Source organism: Enhydra lutris, unplaced genomic scaffold (genome assembly GCF_002288905.1).
Source record: "Enhydra lutris kenyoni isolate GAN:26980312 unplaced genomic scaffold, ASM228890v2 scaffoldscaffold77, whole genome shotgun sequence".
NCBI lineage: Eukaryota > Metazoa > Chordata > Mammalia > Carnivora > Mustelidae > Enhydra > Enhydra lutris.
Genome location: NW_019154161.1, coordinates 6,393,677 through 6,419,921, shown reverse-complemented (window position 1 = coordinate 6,419,921; position 26,245 = coordinate 6,393,677). Strand labels below are relative to the sequence as shown.

At 44.0% G+C, this 26,245-nt stretch overlaps 1 protein-coding gene across 1 annotated transcript; it reads left to right on the top strand.

The window, feature by feature from the left end:
• Positions 1-502: 502 nt before the first annotated feature.
• Positions 503-16,139, top strand: LOC111160745 (zinc finger protein 233). The gene is given in 5 exon segments (XM_022524075.1): positions 503-589; positions 9,973-10,099; positions 10,619-10,714; positions 13,942-14,577; positions 14,580-16,139. Coding segments are annotated over 5 exon segments (1,926 nt in total). The 5' UTR covers positions 503-574; the 3' UTR covers positions 15,632-16,139.
• The last annotated feature ends 10,106 nt before the right edge of the window (positions 16,140-26,245 follow it).

The window sequence follows — 26,245 nt, the reverse complement described above, 5'->3', positions numbered from 1 at the left end:
TAGACAGGAAGAAAGAACTGTACAGGCTCTGAAATCTGGATGTCTCATAAAGACTCACTTACTGGCTGGGGCGCCAGGGTGGCTCAGTGGGTTAAAGCCTCTGCTTTAACTCTGCTCAGGTCATGATCTCAAGGTCTTGGGATCGAGCCCTGCGTTGGGCTCTCTGCTCAGCAGGGAGCCTGCTTCCTCCTCTCTCTCTGCCTACTTATGATCTCTGTCTGTCAAATAAATAAATAAAATCTTTGAAAAAAAAAAGACTCACTTACTGGAAATGACAGCAGAAGACATTAGCAAGGACAAATTTATGGTGCATTACATCATCTGCCCTTTTTTTTTTTTTTTCTGCAGCCTCGGGGGAGTCAGCGGTGAGTTTCGCCTTCTACCCACAAGCTAACCCTCCCAGCAATCCCGTGACAGAAGCACTCTTGCTTTTGCAGCTGACAGATTTGAGGCACAGATTTGTTTAAAGTTCACACAGAGGGGCCATCTGGGCAGAGCCTACGTCTCATGGCCTCTCTCTTTGCCAGTTCGGCCTCCCCAGGACTCTGCCCTCTCCCTGAAGCAGCAGGAGAAAATGACCAAGTTTCAGGTGAGTAGAGTTTTGATTTTGATTGAGATTACATGCCTTTTCCTCCAAGATTAGACGCATGTTTTCTCTCCTGTGGGAAGGATCAAGGAGGAAAACCGGTGTTTGCTATGTGCCAGTTACTTAATTTTTGATTAGTTCTTCTTTTGTTTCTGTCCTTAGCTTTTGTTTTGGTTTTAGCTTTGGTTTTATTTTAGCATCGTCTCCATTTCACAAATAACAGCTCAGAAATTTATAAATATCAGAAAATGGAAAAAAAAAAAGCCCACATTACTACACTGCATATGTCGGCTGTTTTCCCTGGGCTCTATTTATATAATTGTACTTGCAGTATATGTACGGTTTCCAGTTCTGTCTCTTCACTTGAATATCACTTCAGTTTTTTGTGATTCAGCATTCTTTTGTGTGCTTATCTTAATAGGGCTTCTAGGGGCACCCACGTGGCTCAGTAGGTTAAGCATCTGCCTTCAGCTCAGGTCACGCTGGGCTCAGGATGCTGGGATCCAGCCTGCTTCTCCCTCTCCCTCTGCCTGCCGCTCCCCCTGCTTGTGTGCAAGTGTGTGTGTGCTCTCTCTGTTTTGAATAAATAAAAACAGAATCTTTTTAAAAAATCATTTTTTGAGTTACAGTTTGCATATGATTTACATATCATAAAACATTTGATCAGTTTTGACAAATACGCACACCTGCATGACCACCACCACAGTCTAGATGTAAACCATTTCTGTCACCACTAAAATCTCTGGTTCCCTCACGTCCCTTCCCAGTTAATCCCAGTGCCACAGACCTGGCTGTAGGCAATGATTGATCTACTTGATGTCACTACAGATTAGATTCATCTTAAGTTTCTTGAGTTTCATATGTTGGTCCTCTTGGGAGCTTCCCAGGTATAATCTGAAATGGGTCCCCATACGTGGGGAGGCGGGGAGAGATGGAAGAAAGGGCCAGCCACTCCGGGTTGGTAGGTGGCAGTTTCACTAAGCAAAGGGATCTTAGCTGTGAGGCCTGTTTGGGCGGCAACAAGATGAATGGATCCCCTCTGCTACCTCCAAATCTTGCAAGTTTGTAAGGAGGCCCTGACTGTCCTCAGTCCTGTATACCGTGCAGGTATTTTCAACATTGTCTCAAGGCTATATCCTTGGAGCAGCCTCTGAGAGCAGGAAGGACAAGCAGAACCCACATCCCGAGGACAGGGAGGAGGTGAGGAGTCCCCAAGTGCCAGGGTCCAGCTCACGGGTCATTTGGCAGTCCTGTCTTGATGACGTTCCCCCCACGCCACGTAAATGAAGGTATACAGTTTGTCCTCATTTGGTGTCTGGCTCCGTTTGTTCGTCATCATGTTTTTGGACACAAATCAACAGTCCTTCTATTGCTGCATAGTATTTCACTGTGTGAGTTTACCGGATTTGGTTATCCATTCACCCGCTGATGGACGTTTAGGTGGCGTCTTGTTTTTGGACATCGGATTGCTCCTTCTGTATTTGTGTACTAGATGTTTGGATGATCACAGCCTTTCTCTCTCTCTCTCTCTGATACTAGGAGGAGAATCTAATCTCTGGGTCATATGCTTAACTTCTTAAGAAATTGTCAAATCATTTTCTGCTGTGGTTGCCTGTTTTCCATTCTTTCCAGCAATGTGTTTGTGTTCCAGTTGGCTCCACATTTTTTTCTAACATTTGATGTTTTCAGTCTTAAATTTTAATTATCCTATGACAGTTGTGTTGTGATATATCATTGTGGCTTTCATTTGCATATATTTTCCTGGTGCCTGAGATGTTAAATGTCTTTTTTCTGCTTTTTGGTCATCTGTATATCTTCTTTTTGAAAGGTTTGTTCAATTCTTTTGCTTATTTTTAAACTAAGTTGTTTATCTTTGTAGTGAATTTTAATAGTTCTTTTAATATTCTAAATACATGTTGTCCTTCAGACCCATGGGCATTTAGGTCTTTAATTTATAGCTTCTTTCATTTTGGGGGGTCTTAGTTCTTTCCCTCAGTCATGTTTTATAGCTTTCAACATGTGAGTTTCCTACATGTATCCTGTTAAATTTATCCCTAAATGACTTATGTTTTGGGGGTACTATTCTGATTGCTATTGTTTTTGAAATTCAGTTTCTACTTGTTTGTTGCTAGAATATAGAAATATAATTGACTTTTGTATCTTGACTTTGCTAAATTTGCATATTAAATCAAGAAACATTTTTCTAAGCTGTCAGGATTTTCTGTACAGTCATCAGTAAATAAAGAGTTGTATTTTTTCCATTCCTGTCCCAATTGTGTAGACTTCTTTTTCTTTTTTTTTTTTACGATTTTATTTATTTATTTGACAGAGATCACAAGTAGGCAGAGAGGCAGGCAGAGAGAGAGAGGAGAAAGCAGGTTCCCTGCTGAGCAGAGAGCCCGATGCGGGGCTCGATCCCAGGACCCTGAAATCATGACCTGAGCCGAAGGCAGAGGCTTAACCCACTGAGCCACCCAGGTGCCCCTAGACTTCTTTTTCTTCTCTTATTGCACTGGCTAAAACTTTTAGAACAATTTTGCCATATATATCCTTTCTTGTTCTTTTCTTTTTTTTTTAGAGAGATTGTATTTATTGGGCGCCTGGGTTGTTCAGTTGGTTAAGCAACTGCCTTCGGCTCAGGTCATGATCCTAGAGTCCCAGGATTGAGTTCCACATTGGGCTCCCAGCTCCATGGGGAGTCGGCTTCTCCCTCTGACCTTCTCCCCTCTCATGCTCTCTCTCACTGTGTCTCTCTCAAATAAATAAATAAAATCTTTTTTAAAAAGATTGTATTTTATTAGAGAGAGAGAGAGCAAGCAAGAGAGTGAGCATGAGGAGGGGGGGCAGAGAGAGAGGGAGAAGCAGGCACCCCACTGAGCAGGGAGCCTGACCCAGGGCTCTATCCAGGATCCTGGGATCATGACCTGAGCTAAAGACAGATGCCTAACCGACTAATCACCCAGGCACCCCCCCTTTCCTTGTTCTTTATTTTATTTTATTTATTTGACGCAGAGAGAGAAAGCACAAGCAGGTGGAGTAGCAGGCAGAGGAAGAGGGAGGAGCAGGTTCCTGACACGGGGCTCGATCCCAGCACCCTGGGATCATGACCTGAACCGAAGGCAGTTGCTTAACCAACTGAGCCACCCAGGCGCCCCTCCTTGTTCTCAATCTTAGGGAGAAAAGCATTCAGTCTTCCACCATCTGGTGGGCTTTTTTAGATGTCCATCATTGGGGGTGAGGAAGTTCCCTCTAGTCCTACTTTACTCAGAGTTTTTGTTATGAATGAGCATCAACTTTGTAAGTGCATTTTCTTTTAATAATCTGAAGTCATATGTTTCTTTGGTTCAGCTAAATTCTTTGAAACCCTCTTTTTTAAGCTTGGTTGGGTGGGCCTAGAGTAACCTTTATTCCAGAGCAATAGCCCTCAGGAGCAATTTTGCTGCACCATGGAACATCTGGCAGTGTCTGGACATTTTGGACTATCAGGACTAGAGGGTCAGTACCACGGACAGCTACTGGGCAGAGGCCAGGGGTGCTCTTAAATGTCCTACAGTGCACAGGATAGCCCCCAGAAACACAGAACTGTCTGTTGCAAAATGTCAACTGTTGAGAAACTCTGTTCTAGAGAGACTTTACCCTTCTACTGTAGGGCGGCCCTTCAGTTGCTGCCAAATGTCCCTAATGATGAGTGAGGGCTTTCCATTTGGCTGTTTGGAATTCAAACATCTCTAAGTCCTACTAAGGGAACCATTCAGCCCGTCGCTCCCCAGGTACTTTTTGCCTGGCCTGTGGAGTTTCGTCCTATTATGTGCACAGTGTGGTTTTTAGCAATAGACTCAAAGGGATTCCTGTGCAGATTTCCAGTGCTTTTCTTGGGCATAATTCCCTCCTTTATGGAACTTTGCTCTGCATTTTCCACCTCTCCGGTCTCCCCATTCTGATTTTTCTGTCTCTTCAATTCAGCAAGGCTCTGACTGGGTTCCGCCTTCCGCACTTGCAGTTTAGAAGTCATCAATGGGCAAACATCTAGGGGGATCGGAGGGCCCGCCTCATTTTTTCCCTTCATTTCAGAGATCGAAGTATTGTGCTTTCAGTGTCTGAAAGCAGTTTGTTTTCGTGCTCTTCTTCTATTTTACTATTTATAATAGGAGGACTTTTTAATTTTTTATTTATTTTTTATTTTTTGGAGGATTTAAAAAAAAAAGATTTTATTTATTCACTTGACAGAGAGAGAGAGAGTGCACAAGCAGTGGGGAGTGGCAGTCAGAGGCAGAGGGAGAAGCAGGCTTCCGGCCAAGCGGGGAACCCAAGGTAGGGCTTGATCCCAGGACCCTGAGATCATGACCTGAGCCAAAGGCAGAAGCTCAACTGACTGAGTCCCCCAGTCACCCCGGAGGACCTGTTTAGTACCAGTTATTCTGTTATAGCCAGAAACAGAGGTTTCTGTCACCTGCATTTTTGATGACTGCATGATATTTCAATGAATTGATGTTCCTTAAACCAAAAAAAAAAAAAATTCCTGGGGCACCTGGGTGGCTTAGTTGCTTAGGCATTTGATCCCAGGGTCCTGGCATTGAGCCCCAAATTGGGCTTCCCACTCAGCAGGCGTCTGCTTCTCCCTCTCCCTCTGTGCACGTGTGCACGAGTGTGTTTTCTCTCTCTCTCTGGTAAATAAATAAAACCTTAAATTTAAAATATTCCCTAATCCTAGGGATGCCTGAGTGGCTCAGTTGGTTAAGCGGCTGCCTTCAGCTCAGGTCATGATCCCAGCGTCCTGGGATCGAGTCCCACATCGGGCTGTTTGCTCAGCAGGAAGCCTGCTTCTCCCTCTGCCTCTGCCTGCCACTCTGTCTGCCTGTGCTCACTCTCTCAAAAAAAAAAATGTTTAAAATATTCCCTAATCCTAGACATTTAAGTTTAAGATTTTTTCAAAAGATTTCTTTATTTGAGAGAGCGAGACTGGGACAGGGAGGGGCAGAGGGAGAGGGAGAGAGTCTCAAGCAGACTCCCTGATGAGTGTGAAGCTGGAGGCAGGACTCAGTCTCACAACCCTGAGGTCATGACCTAAGCTGAAATCAAGAGTCAGATGTTTACCCGACTGAGCCACCTAGGAGCCCCAGGAGTTCAAGATTTTTAAAAAAAATGTTTTAGAGAACACTGCTGTAACAGTTTCCCTGCTCAGTCCTCAAAAAGTAATTCTGGAAACTGCCCCTTCTGGGAAGATAGAGGACATGTTATTCTTCCCACTAAGTACAGCTAAAAATTCTGGATGTTATATGTAAAGCAAACATGAAAGGTGGAGAGAAGGCCAACTGGCTAAGGACCTAACTTGTGGAGTGACATGGTGATGAGATACTTGGCCTTTCTTTTTGCCTCATGTACCCCAGACTTCTTGCTGGAGAAGATGGCAACATGGAAATACCAATGAGTTCAGACCAAAAAGCCCAAGAAAGCCTTCTCTGGCCAGAGCGTGAGGAAAGGGCAGCTTAGCAAGACAGAAAACTTTTAGATAGTAACTGTTCTTTTTCAACCACACACACACACACACACACACACACACACACACAAACCTGGAGCCCCACACCCACCCCTACAAGGGTATAACAAGGAGCCTAGACTTCCTCCTTGCCAGGCTGTAATGAGCCACCCCAACCCCACTGTCAGGGAGTAATGAGGACCCACCTGCCACTGGCATCAGTGGAGACAATGTGGGAGCCTGGACTTCCGCACTCACCTAGCAGCAATGAGCTGCCTCTCCTTTTCCCAGTGTGGGTGGTGTCAGGGGAAGCCTAGTGGAAATTCAGGGCTTTGACTACTACCCAGTGGAGTTGAGGCAAACCCCCACCATCCCTCATGTCAGTAGAAGCCAATGGGGAGCTCTGGGTGTGGTGCATAAACAATGAATTTTGGAACACTGGAAAAAAATTTTTTAAAGTGTAGTTATATAATTTTATAAATAAAATAATTAAAAACTAAAAAAAGAAGAAGAAGAAGAAGCCAATGGGGAACAGTAGCAACCTACTTCCGCCCATTTCAGCCAGGATATAATATTCTCTCCATAGACCTAGTAAAGGGCCAGAAGTCTGAGCCCAGAAGTAGTGACCTTCTCACTCCACCAGATGTCAACAGAGGCCAAGTGGAGAATCTTGGCTTATGTCCCTGAGCTGGTAGTAACAAAGCTCTGTCTCCCTTCCCCTTTGAAAGATGTGTCAGAGGAGGCCTAGTCAAACAGAAGATTTTAATGAAATCACGAGTCTGATTACATAATAACTCAAAAGGTTCAAGTTCCAGGGGAAAATCACTTGGTTTACAAGAACCGTGAAATCTCAGCTGGTTTGAAAGATGATCAACAGACACAGTAAGATGATGCTCACTGATGGTAGTTCTCAGTTATAAGTGATACAAAATGTCCGTTATCTGACAAAGACTTCCTTATTGTGGTAAAATATTCATAACATATATTATTTTAAGTGGTTTTAAGTGTACCGCTCAATGACATTAAGTACATTCACAGTGTTGTTCAAGCATTACCGCCACACATCTCCAGAACTTTTTCATCTTCAAACTGAACCTCTGTACCCATTAAACAGTAACTCCTATTACCACCTCCCCACCCCGCCTCTGGAAACCACCAGTTTACTTTCTGTCTCTATGTATTTGACTATTCTAGATACCTCATTTAGGTAGAATCATACACATGGTCCTTTTTATGATGGCTTATTATTCACTTAGCATAATGTCTTCTAGATTCATCCATTGGATAAAGATTTTAGAGCAGCTATCATATTAAGGAGGGCACGTATTGCATGGAGCACTGGGTGTGGTGCATAAACAATCTTGGAACATGAAAAAATTTAAAAAATAAGCAATTACAGACTTCTTATTTAAACTAGATGTTTCTTTAAGGTTTGATAATGAGGAAGATAAACACACAAACTATTCTGGGGTCTTCCCCCCTTTTCAGTACTCTGTTGTCTTTACTAATAGTAGTAGCAATAGTAAATGCAATAATAACAGCTAAAAAGAAAAAAGGAAGTACACCAAGACATAGTCTAGTTAAACTTCTGAAAACTAACAACAAAGAAAAAAATTTTTAAGGGAGAGAGACATGACACCTTAGCTATAAGGGAAAAAACATTCAAAGACTGTGGATTTCTCATCAGAAACCATGGTGGCCCGAAGAAAATGACACACTATTTTTTAGATTATTTATTTGACAGACAGAGATCACAAGTAGGCAGAGAGGCAGGCAGAGAGAGAGGAGGAAGCAGGCTCCCTGCTGAGCATAAAGCCTGATGCGGGGCTCGATCCCAGGACCCTGAGATCATGACCTGAGCTGAAGGCAGAGGCTTTAACCCACTGAGCCACCCAGGTGCCCCGATACACTATTTTTAAAGTGCTGAATGAGAAGAGCTGTCAACTATTGCCAGTTATGCTGGAAATAAATAAAAATTAAAAACAAATATCACCCAGGGTGCCTGGGTGGCTGAGTCAGTTAAGCCTCTGCCTTCAGCTCAGGTCATAATCCTAGTTTCCTGGGATCGAGTCCCACATCGGGCTCCTTGCTTGGCGGGGAGCCTGCTTCTCCCTCTGCCTGCCTTTCCCCCTGTTTGTGTTCTTTCTCTCTCTCTGACAAATAAATAAAAATAAAATCTTTTTTAAAAATAAAATAAAAAAATAAAAAATATGACCCAACTCTATGCAGTCTTTAAGAAACTCACCTCAGGGGGCTCCCTTCTACTTGCTAGATGGGATGCTACCTTATTCATGAAACACTTTATAATTTAGATGTTCAAGTTAAAAAAAAAAACCTCACTTCAAATATAATGGTATCAGCAGGTTGGAAAGTAAAAGGGTGGAAAAAGATACACCATGCAAACATTAATCAAAAGAAAGCAGGGGTGACTAAATTAATGTGGAACTGTACTCATACACTTACCATATCAATTATAATTACATTAATAAAAACAAGCATCCGTTGAGGACCTACTCTGTGGCAGATGTATGTGTTCTATACATCTGTCCGATGGACATCTGCGACAATGGAGATCGTCTAGATTGTGCTGTCCGATATGGTGGTCATTAGCCACATGTGGCTCTTGACCACTTGAAACATGGCTAGTGCAACTGAGGGAGTGAAGTTCTAATTTTATGTAATTTAAAATTTAAATTTACCTAGTCACATGTGAGTCACATGGCTACTGAATCGGGCAGCACAGTTATGAAAACATTATATATATATATATCCATTTACATAACTAGCCATCTTCCAGCATGGACACCGTCACATAGATGAGGAAATAGATTAAGGATTTGTCTGAAGATCTTATAGCTTGTGAGGGCCAGGGCTTGGGGACTTACACGGTATAGCAAGAAACACTGAACACTTGGACACTTTGAATGCTGTCGTGGGTAGGTGGCATGGCCTTCAGACTGCAGAGGGTCCTTTGTCTCGCTCCCCAAGAAGGGTGACCTGTTGGTTTGTCAGATTGTAACGGAGTGATAGTCCCTGATGTAGTGATTTTGTGAATCAGAAAGGAAAGACAAAAATTATTTGTTGGGACTGCTGGGACTAAATTGACTTAACATCTCTGGGACGATTTGGTAGTACCGATCAAATTATAAACTGTATATAACCCATGATTCCAATTCCTGTTCTAGGGCACTGACTGTAGGAATACTCACAAGTGTTACCACGTTAAATATACAGGGATTATTTGTAATTGGTTGTGTTCTTTTTTAAAAAATCATGTTCAGGGCACCTGGGTGGCTCAGTGGGTTAAAGCCTCTGCCTTTGGCTCGGGTCATGATCCCGGGGTCCTAGGATCGAGTCCCGCGTGGGGCTCTCTGCTCAGCGGGGAGCCTGCTTCCCTTCCTCTCTCTCTGCCTGCCTCTCTGCCTACCTGTGATCTCTGTCAAATAAATAAATAAAATTAAAAAATAAATAAATAAAAATCATGTTCAGTACATCATTAGTTTTTGACGTAGTTTTCAGTGGTTCATTAGTCACGTGGAACAGCCAGTGCTCATCATAGCACGTGCCCTCCTTAATGCCCATCACCTGGTTATCCCATCCTCCCCCATCCCTCCTTTCTGCAACCCTCAGCTTTCGAATTGCAATTAAACTTTAAAATTTTAACTTTAATTTGAAATTTTTAATTATTTTAAATTTTAAATTAGTTTTTAGTTTTTTAGTCATATGTTTGATGTGACTGTGGCAAAGTCATGGAAATGACATGTGGGGTGGAGAAGAGGAAACCACTTAGGTAGAGCCAAGGCCCTCAGAATCCAGAACAGCGTCTCACCCATCCTCCCACCTTCTTAGTGTGCCTTGTCCCCACTGGCCATTGGTTATGAGATGAAGTTGCGTGTGCTTGGTGTTGTAGGAGGCGGTGACATTCAAGGACGTGGCAGTGGTCTTCACCAGAGAGGAGCTGGGCCTGCTGGATCCCATCCAGAGGAAGCTGTACCAGGATGTGATGCTGGAAAACTTCAGGAACCTGCTCTCTGTGGGTGAGCACAGGGGCTCTCTCTGACTCTACGTCAGCCCCCTGGAATGTCTTGGTTTCAAATGTTTAAGACTTGGGGACTCTTAGAGTGCTTCCCCAAACTTGGGGGTCTCAGGTTCCTCATTCTGGTGGGACACCTTCTCTGTACCTTGTCTGTTTTTTGTCAGATTACGGTTGTGACATCTTGTGAGGTTTATAATCAGTTGGCGACTTACGTCATTACTGTGTTGAATGAGACAGGTCAGAAATGGCGTAGCTCCTTGTTAGGAGCTACATACTGTGCAACAGAAATTGTGAGCAAAAGCAGGAAAGGAAATGTGGCGGGAGTAGGTTGTGGTTAGAGTGAGGTCAGCATATCTGTGTGCTTGTATCCCGGATCACAACGTAAAAGGTATTTGTTACAGCAAGTCACGGTCAGAATTTGGGAAAATACTACGTAAAGAGCGTAAAGACTGTAATTCTGGAATTAGCATTTTTGCCTTCAATTTATGCACGTTGTACAAGCGCCATTTCTTTTTCATAGGCTGTGAACCCTTCAGATCAGATACGACATTATCATTGGGGAGAGAAGAGAAGCTTTGGATGCGGGAGGCAGAAACCCAGGGGGGTGGGCATTCAGGTGAGAGGCGGGCAGCTCGGGGTCCTCACCACCTCCCTGATGGCCAGCCCGCCCCCGCCCCGCATCCGTTACCCTGCCTCAGTGCAGCAGCTCGCCCGCTGCCTCCCTGCCCCAGGGGGGGGTCTGTTCTGCACATGCGCGAGGTCCCGGAAGTCAGCCCTTGTCCCTCCACGTGTTTAGTCTTATGTGACTTCTGACTTGGTACAACCCGCAGTCCTCATGGTGGCCGTTTGGCCAGTAGCGAGGCGGCCTTCTGCGGGCTTGTCCTGACCTGTGCTCCCTGCTTCACGCTGGGTGAGCGCTGCCCCCTCCCCGCACAGTTCCATCCTCCCTGCTCTGGCCTCGCCTCTCTCCCTTCCTTCCCCCTTCTCTTCGCTCCCTCCTTCCTCCATTTATCTTTAATTTGTATATCCCTCAGTAAACCCGGCCTGAGATAACAGCAGTGGTCATTCCTACTGGATATGAGCAGCACAAAGCCCAAACCAAATCAAACAAACAAAAAACCAGAAAAATCCCTCTGCGAATCTGGTGTCGTGAGTAGTGAGGGGAAGGTCTTCCCGGTCCTTCAGTTGTTTCTTCCCGTGTATCCTTCTGCTGTGTGAGGCCGAATGCGGTGAGGCATGTTGGATGCTCGCCCCATCCAACTCGCTGCCTTGTTCTTAGGTATAAATCTAACCTTGGGGGGTAGGATCCCAGTGATTACCATGGTCTGTTTGCTGCTGCTGCTTTTTTTTTTTTTTTTTTTTAATTTTATTTATTTGTTCATGAAAGACAGAAAGAGAGAGGCTGAGGCAGAGGGAGAATCAGGCTCCCCGCTGAGCAGGGAGCCCAATGCGGGCCTCCATCCCAGGACCCCGAGATCATGACCTGAGCCGAAGGCAGACGCTTCACCAACTGAGCCCCCCAAACGCCCTGTCTGTTTGCTTCTAATTAGGTAGTTTCCAGGTTGCTTTGTCTGCATGTACAAATCTATACTTTTATTTTTTAAATTTTGTCCTTTTTACTGATATATATCTCAGATACAGAAAACTGCACCAATCATAAACGTATATCCCCATGAATTTTCAGGGCATAAAATGACTTATGTGCCTCACAGTTCTTTTTACTGAGGTACAATTTAAATTTGCACATCCTCAGTGTGCAGTTCTGACAACCGGACAGTCCTCTGTAAGCCGTATTCTTCAGAATGCGGAACAATCTCACAGCATATTCTGTTCCCCTGTCCCTTATTTTTTTTTAAATATTTTATTTATTTATTTGACAGACGGAGATCACAAGTAGGCAGAGAGGCAGGCAGAGAGAGAGAGGGGGAAGCAGGCTCCCTGCTGAGCAGAGAGCCCGATGCAGGGCTTGATCCCAGGATCCTGAGATCATGACCTGAGCTGAAGGCAGAGGCTTTAACCCACTGAGCCACCCAGCTACTCCTCCCCTGTCCCTTATTAAAAGCTCTTTAAGCAAACATCAGAACACCCCGGGATTTTGTGTTTTGTCTATCCATCTAGGTGCCCTGTCCCATCTGTGAAGAATCTTCTTGAGGTCTGTTTTTACCGCACAGAAGCATAGACTGAAGGGTTTCTTCTCCCTTAATGATCTTCACAAACAGAAGCTCACAGAGAAGGATCCTAAGTGGATCCCACTGTTCGTGCTCCTCCCGGAGACAGTTCGCACGAGCAGAATCAGCCAGCGTGACTGAAGGACTATTTCAGAACATTGTTAATGTCGACCTGATTAGAAGTTCTGTGGCACTTGTATTAACGACCTACTGCTATATAATAGATTACTCTTGAACTTATTGGCTTACAGCCACAAATATTTATTTACAGTTAATGTGAACCCAGGAATCTTGGGGCAAGTTTCTGGGTAGTTCAGGCTCCGGGCTTCATGAAGTCACTGACAAGGAGCCCCCAGGCTGCACCTGAGGGCCTGATGGGGCCACAGGGTCTACTTCCAAGATGGGCTCATTCACATTGTTGTTGGCAAAATACCTCAGTTCCTTGCTGGCTGTTTGGCATCTCAGTTCCTTGCCAAGTGGGCCTCTCCCTACGTTTGCTGAGTGTCCTTAAAACATGGCACCTGGTTTCCCCAAGAGCTGTGGAGAGCGGAAGGCAGAAGCCACCATGTCTTCCCTGACCTAACCTTGGAAATGACATAGCATCACTTCTGCCATGTTCTGTTGATTTCATAGACTGATCCTGGTACATTGTGGGAGGGGACCTCTGTCGGGGTATGGATACACGGAGGCAGGGACCACTGGGTCACCATCTTGTGTGCCGACCGCCACAGCACCTTTTGTGCACGTATGAGCCCACAAAACCTGAAAAATGACATTAACCTTCCAGGCTTATCAGAAAATCCAGCCCAGTTAAGTGACCACGATGGCCATAGGATTTTACTCCTATGGGATGTGTCCACTGTGGGATTACATTTTCTAGGTGTTTTTTTTTTTCTAGTTACAATGTTCATCAGTTGAATATCATATATTAGGACTTCATGGGAATAAAGGGGAATTATCTCAAATCTAGCTTGTTTAGTGTGTGTTTACTGGCTAAATTAAGGATATAAACATACCATTGCATGGATTCATTTGGACATTTGGACAGAGGAAGTATTTCCTTTTGCAAATACTTTTTTTTTTTTTTTTTTACAAATACTTACATTTATTTGCAAATACATACAATCACTTTTCAAAGATGTCCTCTCTTTTTTTTCCTGCGGGAACTCTTGGCATCACCTGATAATCCCATCTGTAAACAGATGTAAAAAAAGACAGATTCAGCCTTCCGTAGCCATTTTTGGCTTGTCTTTTACAAATACGCAGATAGTGTGATATAACCGTGATTTTAAGTCTTATAAATATGTACAATTCTGTAGCTCTTACACACCTGCTGCAGAAAAGGCAAGAATTATTTAAGTGATTATTTTTATGGACAAGGAAGTAAAGTTTCTCCTCTATATAATCTTTCTGGGACATCTTTTTGTTGCTCTGAAACCTTGTATTTCTAATTTTGGTCCCAGACATTAGTTTTGGTATCATTGGAAATAAGTCTTCTTGGCCCTTAGCGGGCAGGAGCCTAATCATTACCTCTTCGTTTCCGTAGGCATAAAAAAGCCAGTGAGAAAGTCAAGCTGAAGTCTTTATGGGTTGAATAAGTTCTCTTGGTTTGATTGACCAATGAAATATTTCACTTGTCCACATTTTCACCTCTGAATCCTCTTTATCCTTCCAGGGTTCAGGAATCGAAATGAGATAGAGACTTTTCAAAAAGTAGGACTAAGCTACCTTTTACATGAAGATGTTACATGCTGTCAGCTGTGGGAACAATTTACAAGTAAATTAGCCAGAAATCAAGACTCCATAATAAATCTGCAAAGCAAGAAGTCCAAGTCGCCAAAACAAAGTGGTTCCTCCTGTCAGATGTGGGCAGGAGAATCTCCTCTGGTTTCTGAAGATGAAAACTATGTAATAAAGCTTCAAGGGGAGAGTTCCAATAATATCAGAAGTCGAGAGTTTCCAATTAAGACCACTGGTGATTTCTGGAAGAAAATCTGTCTGAGAGAGTCACACAATTACCAGAGTAGGTGTCGGCAAGTCGACATAAAAAATAAACCATGTAACTGTGACTGTTTTGTTACGACGAGGACCTCCCATCATCATGATCAGGAAGAACACAAAAGCAGGAAGGCTTGTAGTCACAGTGATTGTGGAAAAGACTTCACGAGGGAATCACGTCAACATAGCATGACCCACTCAGGAGGGAAGCACGATGTACGTAGTAAGTGTGGGCAGGACATCAGTGACAGCTCAGTGTTTTGCATTTGCCAGAGCATTCACTCAGGGGAGAAATGTGGTAGGAATGATGAGTGTGACGGGGCTTCAGTCAGAGCTCAGACCTGCAAAATCATGGGGGAGTCAACACAGGAGAAAAGCCCTGCAAACATCCGGTATGTGCTAAGAGCTTCAGTCAGAACTCCTGTCTTGCCACCCATGAGCCCCTCCACCCAGGAGGGGATCTGTATAGGTGTGACATGTGTGGGAAGGGCTCCAGTCATAGCCTCCATCTCAGCGTTTGCTGTGTAGATGACACTGGAGAGAAATCCTCTGACTGTGAGATATGTGATAAAGGCTTCGATCAGACATCACAACTTCAGGCCTATCAGAGAGCCCAGCCTAGAGACAGAACCTACAAATGGGAGGCATGTGACGGGCTAGTTAATCAGAATCCTGGTCCTCTCCAGAGAGTTCACTTGGGAGAGAAACCATATAAATGTGAGGTATGTGGGAAGGACTTCAGTAAGGCCTCAAATCTTCAAGCCTATCAGAGAATCCACACCGGAGAGAAGCCATATAAATGCGATGTGTGTGATAAGAACTTCAGCCGGAATTCCCACCTTCAGGCCCATCAGCGAGACCACACAGGAGAAAAACCATACAAGTGTGACATATGTGGTAAGTACTTCACTCAGATTTCCCATCTTCAGGTCCATCAGAGAGTCCACACAGGAGAGAAGCCATACAAATGTGAGACATGTGGTAAGGGCTTTTGTCAGAGTTCCCATCTTCAAGACCATCAGAGAGTCCACACTGGAGAGAAACCTTACAAATGTGATGTGTGTGGGAAGGGTTTCAGTTGGAGCTCCCATCTTCAAGCCCATCAGAGAGTCCATACGGGGGAGAAACCCTACAAATGTGAAGAATGTGGGAAAGGCTTCATCTGGAACTCATATCTTCATGTTCATCAGAGGATCCACATGGGAGAGAAACCCTATAAATGTGGCATGTGTGGGAAGAGCTTCAATCAGACCTCACATCTTCAAGCCCATTGGAGAGTCCATATGGGAGATAAACCCTACAAATGTTTTGACTGTGGTAAAGGCTTTAGTAAAAGTTCACGCCTTCAGGTTCATCAGAGTCCATAGTGGTGACAAACCCAGTCCATGTGATGAGTGTATAAAAGTGCTCTTCAGAATGTAGACTTCTCATTTTCATCAGAAAATCCACACAGCAGAGAACATTTGTAAAATACTGTGTTTAAAAAAAAATACTGTGTTTTAAAATTCAGGAGAGAGCTGAATTTTTTTATCATCCTGTTTGTTGTGTTATCGTAGACAGTGTGTCCAGCAGAGCCCAAATTTCACAGTCCTCCAGATGTAGAAACCCTGTGAGAATGGCACAGTACGTTTCAGTCAGAACCTTCATATCCAACCTAATCTACACAGGAGAGAGGCCTTAAAAAGGATAAGCAAGGTCAGGACATTAGCAGAAGTGTAGGGAAGGACATGACGAAGTCCGTGTCTATTAGAAGAGAAGCTCCATGGGGTCAGGAACTCTGTTTACTGTTCAATGACCGTGATCTCAGACCGGTACTTAACAAACAGTAGGTGCCCTGGAAATGTTTAACTTGGTGGAGAGGAAAACTATTATAAATAAGACAAATACTTAAAAGTTGTAAGGAGCTCAGCCCCAGTTAGTCATTATCAGTTCTACCTGGAAAATGGTTCTTTATTATTATTATTATTACTAATTTTTTGAGAGAACAAGGGCAGTGGAGGAGGGGCAGAGGGAGAAGCAGACTCCCTGCTTAACATGGAGCCCAACACGGGGCTCCATCCCAGGATGCCGGGGTCATGACCTGACCTAAAGGCAGATGCTTAACTGCCACTCAGGCACCCCAGGAAAAGGATTCTTCTCAGAAGCTTTTAAAACAATTGAAGGAAGTGACGACTTCATAAAAATACATAAAATCATGCAACCTGCAATTTGAGTGTAAGAGGTTTTTTTTTTTTGCAGTTGGCTCCTGTCCTCCGCAGATGTTCAGTTTTCCAGCCACAATAAGCTTACGTTTGCATTCTGACCATTTAAGACTTCTCTGTGCATCATCGGTCGTGCAGAGCCCACTCCTCACTGTCTCCTCTGGGTCTTTTGTAACAGGAACAGATGGAATGAAAAGGAAAAGAGGAACTTGTTTTTAATTTCATAAAAGATGATGAGAGAGGAGTGTGGAAAAAGGGGGAGCATGTCTTAGCATGCCTTTTGGACATTGAACTAAGCTACTAAGGCACAGAGCATTTTGGATACTACCCCGTGCTTCCCAGCTGCCTCAGTAGCTTTCAAGTTCGCCGGGTTGAACAGTTTACTTCAGTGTATATTTACTGGAGAGAGAGAAGTTTCCCACACTTTTTTCCCCCCAGACCTTACCTTCCAGGACGCTGGTTACTTGAGTTCCATGTTACCATCAGAAACCCAGCGCCCCTAACACTGCTCTGTTGGGCTGCCTGGATCAGGTCATACGTGATCCCAGGGTCCTGGGATCAAGTTCTGCATCAGGCTCCCTGCTCAGCCTGCCTCTCCCACTGCCTGTGCTCTCTCTCTCTACTCTAACAAATCAATAAGTAAAATCTTAAAAAAAACAAAAACAAAAACCCAAACAAAACAAAACACGGTACTTTGTCATTACCAGATTCTGCCTGGACCTCCTGGCTCTTTCTAGCAGGATGTGTTCAGTTGTAAGAAATTAGAAAGCCCAGCTCAGACGAGCTGAGACAAGGGAGAATTTGCGGGTCCGCGGAATTAAAAAGAATACGCGTAGGCCAGGACCCAGGCCCAGTTGAAAACGGCTCTGGATCATTTCTTCTGTGATTCCCTTACCTCCGCCCTTCAGGCTGAATTGGTTCTCAAGTTTGTCTTTTCCAACCTGCTCTTAGGAGATTTATTTAAAGAACTGGCACTCCCTGAACTTCCAGCACACACCCGCCCCGCTTTCTGTGTACTTCTAAAGCAGTTGTTCTCTGAACCTCTTGTCCCTGTTAGTCCACCAAAGGCTTGGCATTTTCTTAAATATACCATATCTAAATGCAAATATTTATAGGGTTACTGTGAGTTACAGTTTGCCATTTTTATCATGCCTCTGTCTTCTGGAGAATCTTTTCCTTTCCCCCCGTGTAAAATTAGATTTTTTTTTCCTAAAAAATAATGCCTGAAAATTTTAGGTAAGCAAAATAATTCAGAAAAAGCACTCACGTGACATTGCTGACATACGTAAACAATACTGGATATTTTTAGAGTATCTGTGCATATGGATACAGATCTGTTCAGTTTTACAAAACTAGGATAATATGCATACGATGTTGCAACTTGATTTTCTTCCCTCAGTAATATGTTGGGAGGATTTTCTACCAATTTTGGTCTACAACATATGTAGCAGATTTTAACCAATTTCCTGTCGAATGTTCAGTTTGTATCTTCTAAGCAGTTCAATGAAAAATTAGAACAATGACATCCATTCTCATGCTTTTGCACTGTTATTTCCTTGGAAGAAATTTCTAGAACCGGTGCTGTATCCAAGAATAATCGCTTTTAGATTTGGTATATACTTGGCAGTTATATTCCAAAAGTACATAAGACTGCTCATTTCCCTACCCTCCTGAGTAAAGGATTTACAATCTTGATGGGATAAAAATGGCCTCCTGATATTTGTCTTGCTTACCAGAAGGAAAAAAAATCCTCTGTGGACAAAGATACCAGGCAGAGCCTCCACATATTTTTATAAGCAATGTCTGGCTAAAACCTAAATTAATTCTTTTCAGGAAAAATAAAGACTAAATGACCCAAAACAAAGAAAAAGGTGATTGAAATTGACCCGCAGTGATCCAGAAATTGGAGTTGCCAAACATGGATTTTTAAAATAATTTCTATTATGTTCATGAAAATATGGAGAATTTCACCAGAGAACTGCCATAATTAAAAAAAAAAAATCTAACAGTCCTGGATTTGACAAATACAGCAACTCATTAAGAATTTAGCGGATGGCCTCAAAAGCAAATTAGATGTGGCTAATGCTGTTTATTCTCTAGCCAAAAAGCTCAGTGGGCAGAGGAACCCCAGGGCAGACATCATATTTCATGGTGTAATGTCTATGCAGTGAATGTTTATAGAAACAACGAGGCTTCGGAAGGTAGGATCCTTGCTGGAGAGAATGAGTTTGGGAGCCCTGTCGGCAACAGGTCCCAGGCAGACATGAACAAGTCTTGCTTTTGAAAGTCAAACCAGACAACTCAGACAAAAATCCTTGCTGAGATTTCTTTCCAAATCCGTGATTCTGGAACGTCTGTCCTTGGTAATTAGGGCGAGACAGTGTGGCTGCACTTGGGAGACTTGGAAAAGAAAAAGAATGTGGAGGATTTGATTCAGAAGCCCAGGAAGAGAGGTGAGAACAACAAGGGTCTCAGGTGGGGGCGGTCTTTGCAGGTAAGAAGAAAGGTGAAGCTCATCTTCAAGGAAAAGCGTATATGAGCAAGTGTTTGAAGTAAGGGAGGAGCCAGTTGTCGTAGCTGGTTAAATGTTACACTTCCTACCAGGTTATGCCCAGACTGAGTAGTCAGGAGGGTCGGGCAGACCTGGTTACAGCTGACTCTTCGTTTTGCTTCTCTTCCAAAGGAAAACAGTTCAGTGAATTCAGGGAAGTGAGATGTCTTTTCTTCCTTGCATACCTGGTCCAGCCTCAGGGATGGATGGCTCTGTCCAATGAGGGAATCTTAACATCCACAGGGGGTTGGGAGGACGGGTACTGCAGGGACACCATTCTTTCTTTTCGTTTTTTTTTTTTTTTTTTTTTTTTTTAAGATTTTTATTTATTTGACAGCACACAAGCGGGGGGAGCAGCAGGCAGAGGGAGAAGCAGGCTCCCAGCTGAGCAGGAGCCCGATGCAGGACTCGATGCCTAGACCCTGGAATCATGATCTGAGCCGAAGGCAGATGCTTAACTGGCTGAGCCACGCAGGCGCCCCAGGGACACCGTTCATATGTATTGGAACCTCGGGGAGGCAAGTGATGGTAATCCCCATTGTAACGGGCTTGAGAAGTTTAAAACCATTGCCCTGTTCCCACAAGTAGCAGGATTTGCCAAAATTCAAGATTTTAATTCTTAATTATGAAAAATCTCAAGAAGAGAAAATATAATGGTTCCCCACATAGTCATCTCTCAAATTCAAGTTACCAGGATTTTACGTTTGCTTAATCTATCCTCTCTTACTTTTTATTTTAAATGCTGAGATAATGTAAAACAAATCCCTGATACCTTATTTCACACCTATCTATTTCAGTAGGCATCTCTTTAATATTGGCTATTTTTTTTTTTTACAAAACCATAAAGCCATTATCAAACCTAACAAAATACTGAAATTTCTGTGATTGCTTTGAATGTTTCATTTTTTTTTTTAAGATTTTATTTATTTGACACACAGAGATCACAAGTAGGCAGAGAGGCAGGCAGAGAGAGGAAGGAAAGTAGGCTGAGCAAAAAGCCCGATGCGGGGCTCGATCCCAGGACCCTGAGATCATGACCCGAGCTGAAGGCAGAGGCTTAACCCACTGAGCCACCCAGGTGCCCCTCAAATGTTTCATTTTAGTCTAATTTTTTCTTATTTTTCCTTTTCTTTTTTACTTTATCTTCCTCCATATCCCTCCCTTTTCCCCCCCAATTTTGGAATTGGGATTATACTGGCCTCTTTTATTTTCTGGAAGAGATTGTGAAGAGTTAATTCTGATTATTCTTTAAATATTTGGTAGAATTCTCCAGTGAAACCTTCTGGGCTTGGGTGTTGTGCTTAAGCACCCAAATGTGAACTCAGACTGCTTAGGTGTAGGTACTGGTTGTTTGACCATGTCCAAGTAAGTGAGCCTCTCTGCCCCTCTTTCTCCATTGTTGAATGAGGCTAATATTTGGAATACTAGGAATGAAAGACTTAATACATGTCAAGCAGTGGAACCTGTACCCAGCTCACAATAACAACTCGTAGATCTTTGTCTCACTGGTCTGGTACACACACACTCACAAAACTTTGGCAAGCAGTTCTTAATAGTTCCACACCAGAAGCAATCTTCTGAGATCAAGAATAACACAAGAATGTCTATTCTCACATATTATCTATAATTATGGATTTTAGCCAGTGCTAGGAAACCATAACTAAACAAGGAGTAGAAAGAAAATGAATTATTTGTGGATATTATCATGTATGTAGGAAATCCCAAGGAATCTATAAATAAAATAGAAGGGTGCTGGGTGGCTCAGTTGGTTACCTGATGGACTCCTGACTTCAGCTCAGGTCGTGATGTCAGGGTCGTGAGTTCAAGCCCCGTGTCAGGCTCTGCACTCCTCTCTGAGTCTGGGTGAGATTCTCTCCCTCTTTCCCTCTGCCCCTGGTCTTACACCGTAGTATATAAAAAACCAGGAAATTGACACTGTATTACCAGTTCTACAAACACTCTGTGTGTCTGTGTATATATATCTATGTGATTTTATGTAGTTTTATGTAACCACCACTGCAATCCAGAAACAGAGCTGTCCCATCCTCATAGGCCCCCCGCTGATACCCTTATAGCCAGACACACCGCCCCCCCCCCACCAACCCTCACCCCTGGCAACTGCTACTCTGGTCTCCGTCCCTGCAATTTCATTTTAAAAATGTTACATACTATACGCTGGCTAACTGAACATAAGAATGCATATGTCTTGCTAACCTTCAAAACAATGTTACATAAATGGAACCCTACAGTGTGTAAGCTTTTGAAATTGGCTTTTTTCATTCAGCATAATGACCTGGAAATCCAACCAAATTGTTGCTTGCATCAATAGTTTGTTCGTTGACCTTAAGAAGAAGAGTTATGTTACCAGCAAAAATGGGTTTATTCGGGAAGAGCAGAGATAGCAGTTTGGGGGCAAGCAGCAGCAGCAGCAGAAACACAGGTAGTCCGACAAAGGAGAGAAATGTTCTTTTCTGCAGGAGGAAGTTGGAAGAGGTCACTTCCAAGGAAAGTCCACTGGACAAAGGCAGGCGTTCAAGGTGATGAGTCTGTTCCTGGCGGAGCTGCTGTCCCGTAGGAGAGGCGGTGTATGCTGCCAGAGGCGATGCAGTCTTTGCCTGAGCCTCAACTGATGATTCTTTCCTGTTGAGAATTCTTCTGTTGGGGTCTGTAATTGACACTTTAAAAAAAAAAATTTTTTTTTTTTTAACTTATTTGATAGACCTAGGGAGTACACATGGGGGGAGCAGCCTCTGCTGCTGCTGGAGAGGGGGAAGCAGGCTCCCCACTGAGCAGGGAGTCCCATGCAGAGCTGGATCCCAGGACCCCAAGATCATGATCTGAGCCGAAGGCAGATGCTCAACAAACTGAGCCGCCCAGACGCTCCTGTAATCGACACTATTTTTTAAATAAAAAATTTTTATTGTGTTATGTTAGTCACCATACAGTACTTCATTAGTTTTTGATGTCGGGTTCCACAACTCATCGTTTGCATACAACACCCAGTGCTCCATGCGATCCCTGCCCTCGTTCATACCCCTGTGGCTGCTCTATAAAACAGGTGATCAACGCTTCCTGACGAGGGGTGGGACGGCGTGAGAGCTCCCCCTTCTGGCCTCCCGGCTCCATTGTAGCGAGGTTTCCTTTTCTTAATTTCCATAGTTCCTGTTATTGCGGTTTAGTATTCCACGTACTACACTTTTGTTTAACCAAGCGCCTGTTAGAGGACATTTGGGTTGTTTCCGGGCTTTGATGTCATGAATAGAGCTGCTGTAAACACTCACATGCAGGTTTTTGCATAAACATAAGTGTCCCCCCCACCCCCACCCCGGGATACAGGCTCAAGTGTGCAATGTAAATGCATGGTTTGTTTTAAACGAAGTTACCGAACTATTTTCCAGAGTATCCATGATATTTTATATTCCTACCAGCAACGTCTGAATGATTCGGTTCTTTATGGGCTTACTAGCATAATGTCACATTTTACATTTGGAGCCACATTGTCTGAGAGTCTTCCAGAAAGACCTTACCAATATATTCTGACAAAAGGTTCGTGAGAAACGTATTTCCCCATCCCATTACCAAGTAGTACGCGCTGTCAATTTCTCTGTGTCAAATACAAGGAAATAATGAGAAGACAGATGTTGTCAAAGGTACTCTGACCTCTGACATCTGGGAACTTGGATTTCTGTAGGGTTTTCACCATCCCCTCAGGGGTAAAGGCTAGGCACTGTGCCGAGACAGTACAAATAACGTGGTTTTTCCTTGGGGGTGTCAGGAATTCGAACTCAGGCTAGGCAGAGTGTGCCCGTGTGGCGACCCTGCAGTAGAAATTTTGGTTACTGAGTGTCTAATGGGCTTTCTTCGTAGACATAATTCACCTGTCTTGTCACAACTTGTTGCTGGGAAATTACGTGTGTTCTGTGTGACTCCATACGGAGAGGAATCTAGGAGGCTTGGATCGTTTGTTTCTAGACTTCACCCCATGAGACAAAGTTATAGCTAAACCAGACCAAAAAAAGAGAGGGGAGAGGAGGGAAGCACTGAGCTTCCCTAACAGAGAAAACTCAGCGGCATTGTCACAGCCACCCTCTCCAGCTGTCGTTAACCTTGTAAACGTTAGACCTACTGCTCAGGGTTTGAGCGAGCTTACAACGAGAGGGTAGAATGGGGGACTTTTAAAAAGGATTTATTGCTTAGATGGGGGAGGAGTGGAGCAGAGGGAGAGGCAGAGAGAAACTCAAGCAGACTGTGCTGAGCGTGGAACCCGATGCGGGGCTCGATCTCATGACCCTGAGATCATGGCCTGAGCTGGAGCCAAGAACAAAGAGTCGGACGTTCAACCGACTGCCCCACCCAGTGGTGCCCGAGAGGAGCACTTTTATTTTTTTTCAAAGATTTTATTTATTTGACAGAGGGAGAGAGATCACAAGTAGGCAGAGAGGCAGGCAGAGAGAGAGGGGGGGCAGCGGGCTCCCCGCTGAGCAGAGAGCCCGATGTGGGGCTCGATCCCAGGACCCTGAGATCATAACCTGAGCTGAAGGCAGAGGCTTAACCCACTGAGCCACCCAGGCACCCGAGAGGAGAACTTTTAAAGACACGGCTTCGTATTCTGCCCCTGTTGCCTCTGGATGTATGATCAAAACTGATGCAAGTTTATGTGCTTTTAACCTAAACACCAGCGGCATCATCCCAATAGGAGGAAGCTTCAGAGAATGTTTCAGGGGCCACCCTCCCTTGCTTCCTGCCGCCTCTGAGCAGGCTGAGATTTAAACTAGAATGAGTCTCCAGAACTGATGATTTTTGCTGTGCCACTTGCCTTTTGGAGCCGCTGGGGAAAGGAGGCAACACGAAGAGAGCCCATCGCCGTGGGGAGATACACTTATGGAGTTTTCCAAAGCAGATTTTAGTTGCTAATGAGCTCTTGGAAAATCAGGTATCTGACCTGAGCAGCAGCCGCTTCTCCCACCTGGTGTGCTTCATTTTGAAGGGTCAGTTTGGGCTCGAAGAATGACGAGGTAGAAAGCGCTTTGGACATCTTTACTTGGACTTGGGCACAGCTGTCTGACCGTAGAGCCTCTGCGCTGCTGCTACCAGAGGAAAGCAGCTGCTTTTTGGGATGCTGAAATCACAGGTCCCCCTGGCCCGGACCTGTCTCTAGGCTGAAACGCGACACTTGTCTGCCCGAGCGGTTTCAGCCCCAGCGTGCACTGGGCCCAGTGGGGCTGGGACGGAACTGCTCCACTCAGGAAACCGGCTCAGACTATGTGACCCTTACAGCCAAAGTACATAGCCAAAGGGAATGAACGCGGATTATGCAGGAGATGCTGTGCCCCATGTTTATTACAGCATTAGTCACGATAACCAAGATACGGAAACAGCCAAGTGTCGTGTCCACCAACCGACGAATGGATAGGATGAAAAAAGATGTGGTGTATATATACAATAAAATGCTATTCAGCGATAAGAAAAAAGGAAATTCTGCCATTTGGGACAACATGGATAAACATAGGGGACATTAGTGAGATAAGTCAAACAGAGAAAGACAAATACTATATACATATACATATATAGTATTTAATATATATTTGTATGCATAAATATATGTAGTACTTAATATATATTTAATACTAAATTTATATTTATATTTCTATATATTTCTATATTATATCTTATTTATATTTATATTAGTATATTTATTTTTTTAAAGATTTTATTTATTTATTTGACAGAGATCACAAGTAGACAGAGAGGCAGGCAGAGAGAGAGAGAGAGAGAGGGAAGCAGGCTTCCTGCTGAGCAGAGAGCCTGATGCAGGACTCGATCCCAGGACCCTGAGATCATGACCTGAGCCGAAGGCAGCGGCTTAACCCACTGAGCCACCCAGGCGCCCAGTATATTTATATTTAATATTAAATGTGTATATTTAATATTTAACATATATAGTATATACATAGTACTTAATATATATTATATGTATAAGATTTATATATTTATTTGAGAGAGAGTGAGCCTGATGTGGGTCTCGATCCCAGGACCCTGAGATCATGACCTGAGCTGAAACGAAGAGTTGGCTGCTTAACTGACTGAGATGCCCAGGTGTCCCACCATATGTTTGTTTTTTTTTTAAGATTTCATTTATTTATTTGACAGACAGAGATCACAGGCAGGCAGAGAGGCAGGCAGAGAGAGAGGAGGAAGCAGGCTCCCCGCTGAGCAGAGAGCCCGATGTGGGGCACGATCCCAGGACCCTGGGATCATGACCCGAGCCGAAGGCAGAGGCTTTAACCCACTGAGCCACCCAGGTGCCCCTCCCACCATATATTTTTTATATGTGGAATCTAACAAAACAAAACAAAACAAAACAAAAACTTAAATCACTGGGGGCTCAGTCCGTTAAGTGTCAGCCTTCAGCTCAGGTCATGATCCTGGGGTCCTGGGATCGAGGCCCACATCGGGCTCCCAGCTCAGTGGGGAGCCTGCTTCTCCCTCTGCCTCTGCCTGCCTCTCTTTCTACTTGTGCTCTGTCTCCCTCTCTCTGTCAAATAAATAAATAAAATCTAAGAAAAAAAACTGAAGTCATAATAGCGAGTGAAATAGCAGTTCCCGGAGCTAGCAGTGGGGGAATGGGAGAGATGTTGGTTAAGGCTGCGGCTGGTTACCCGATACACCGTGCAAGGATTCTGAACAACATACATGTATCATAAACATTAGGGTCGCTAAGAGACTCGATGTTAAATGTTCTCAACCCTGGAAGACATGATAAATCCGTGACACCATGGGAACTAATGCTACGGTGACAATCCTATTTTTTTTTTAAAGATTTTATTTATTTATTTGACAGACAGAGATCACAAGTAGGCAGAGAGGCAGGCAGAGAGAGAGGAGGAAGCAGGCTCCCCGCTGAGCAGAGAGCCCGATGTGGGGCTCGATCCCAGGACCCAGAGATCATGACCTGAGCCGAAGGCAGCGGCCCAACCCACTGAGCCACCCAGGCGCCCCGACAATCCTATTTTTATATAAACGTATCAAATCAGTCTGTTGTACACCTTAAATTTACACAGTGTTATATGCCAGATGTATCTCAGTCAAGAAAAAAAAAAAGTGGGTGCCGCTGGGCCCTCTGGATCACACGGAGACACCCCCAGCAGAGGGCGTATTGCCTGATGGGGTCATCTGACTCGGAGCTGCTGACCCGCAACAGGTGCCCATTCAGAGACTGATTGCCTTCC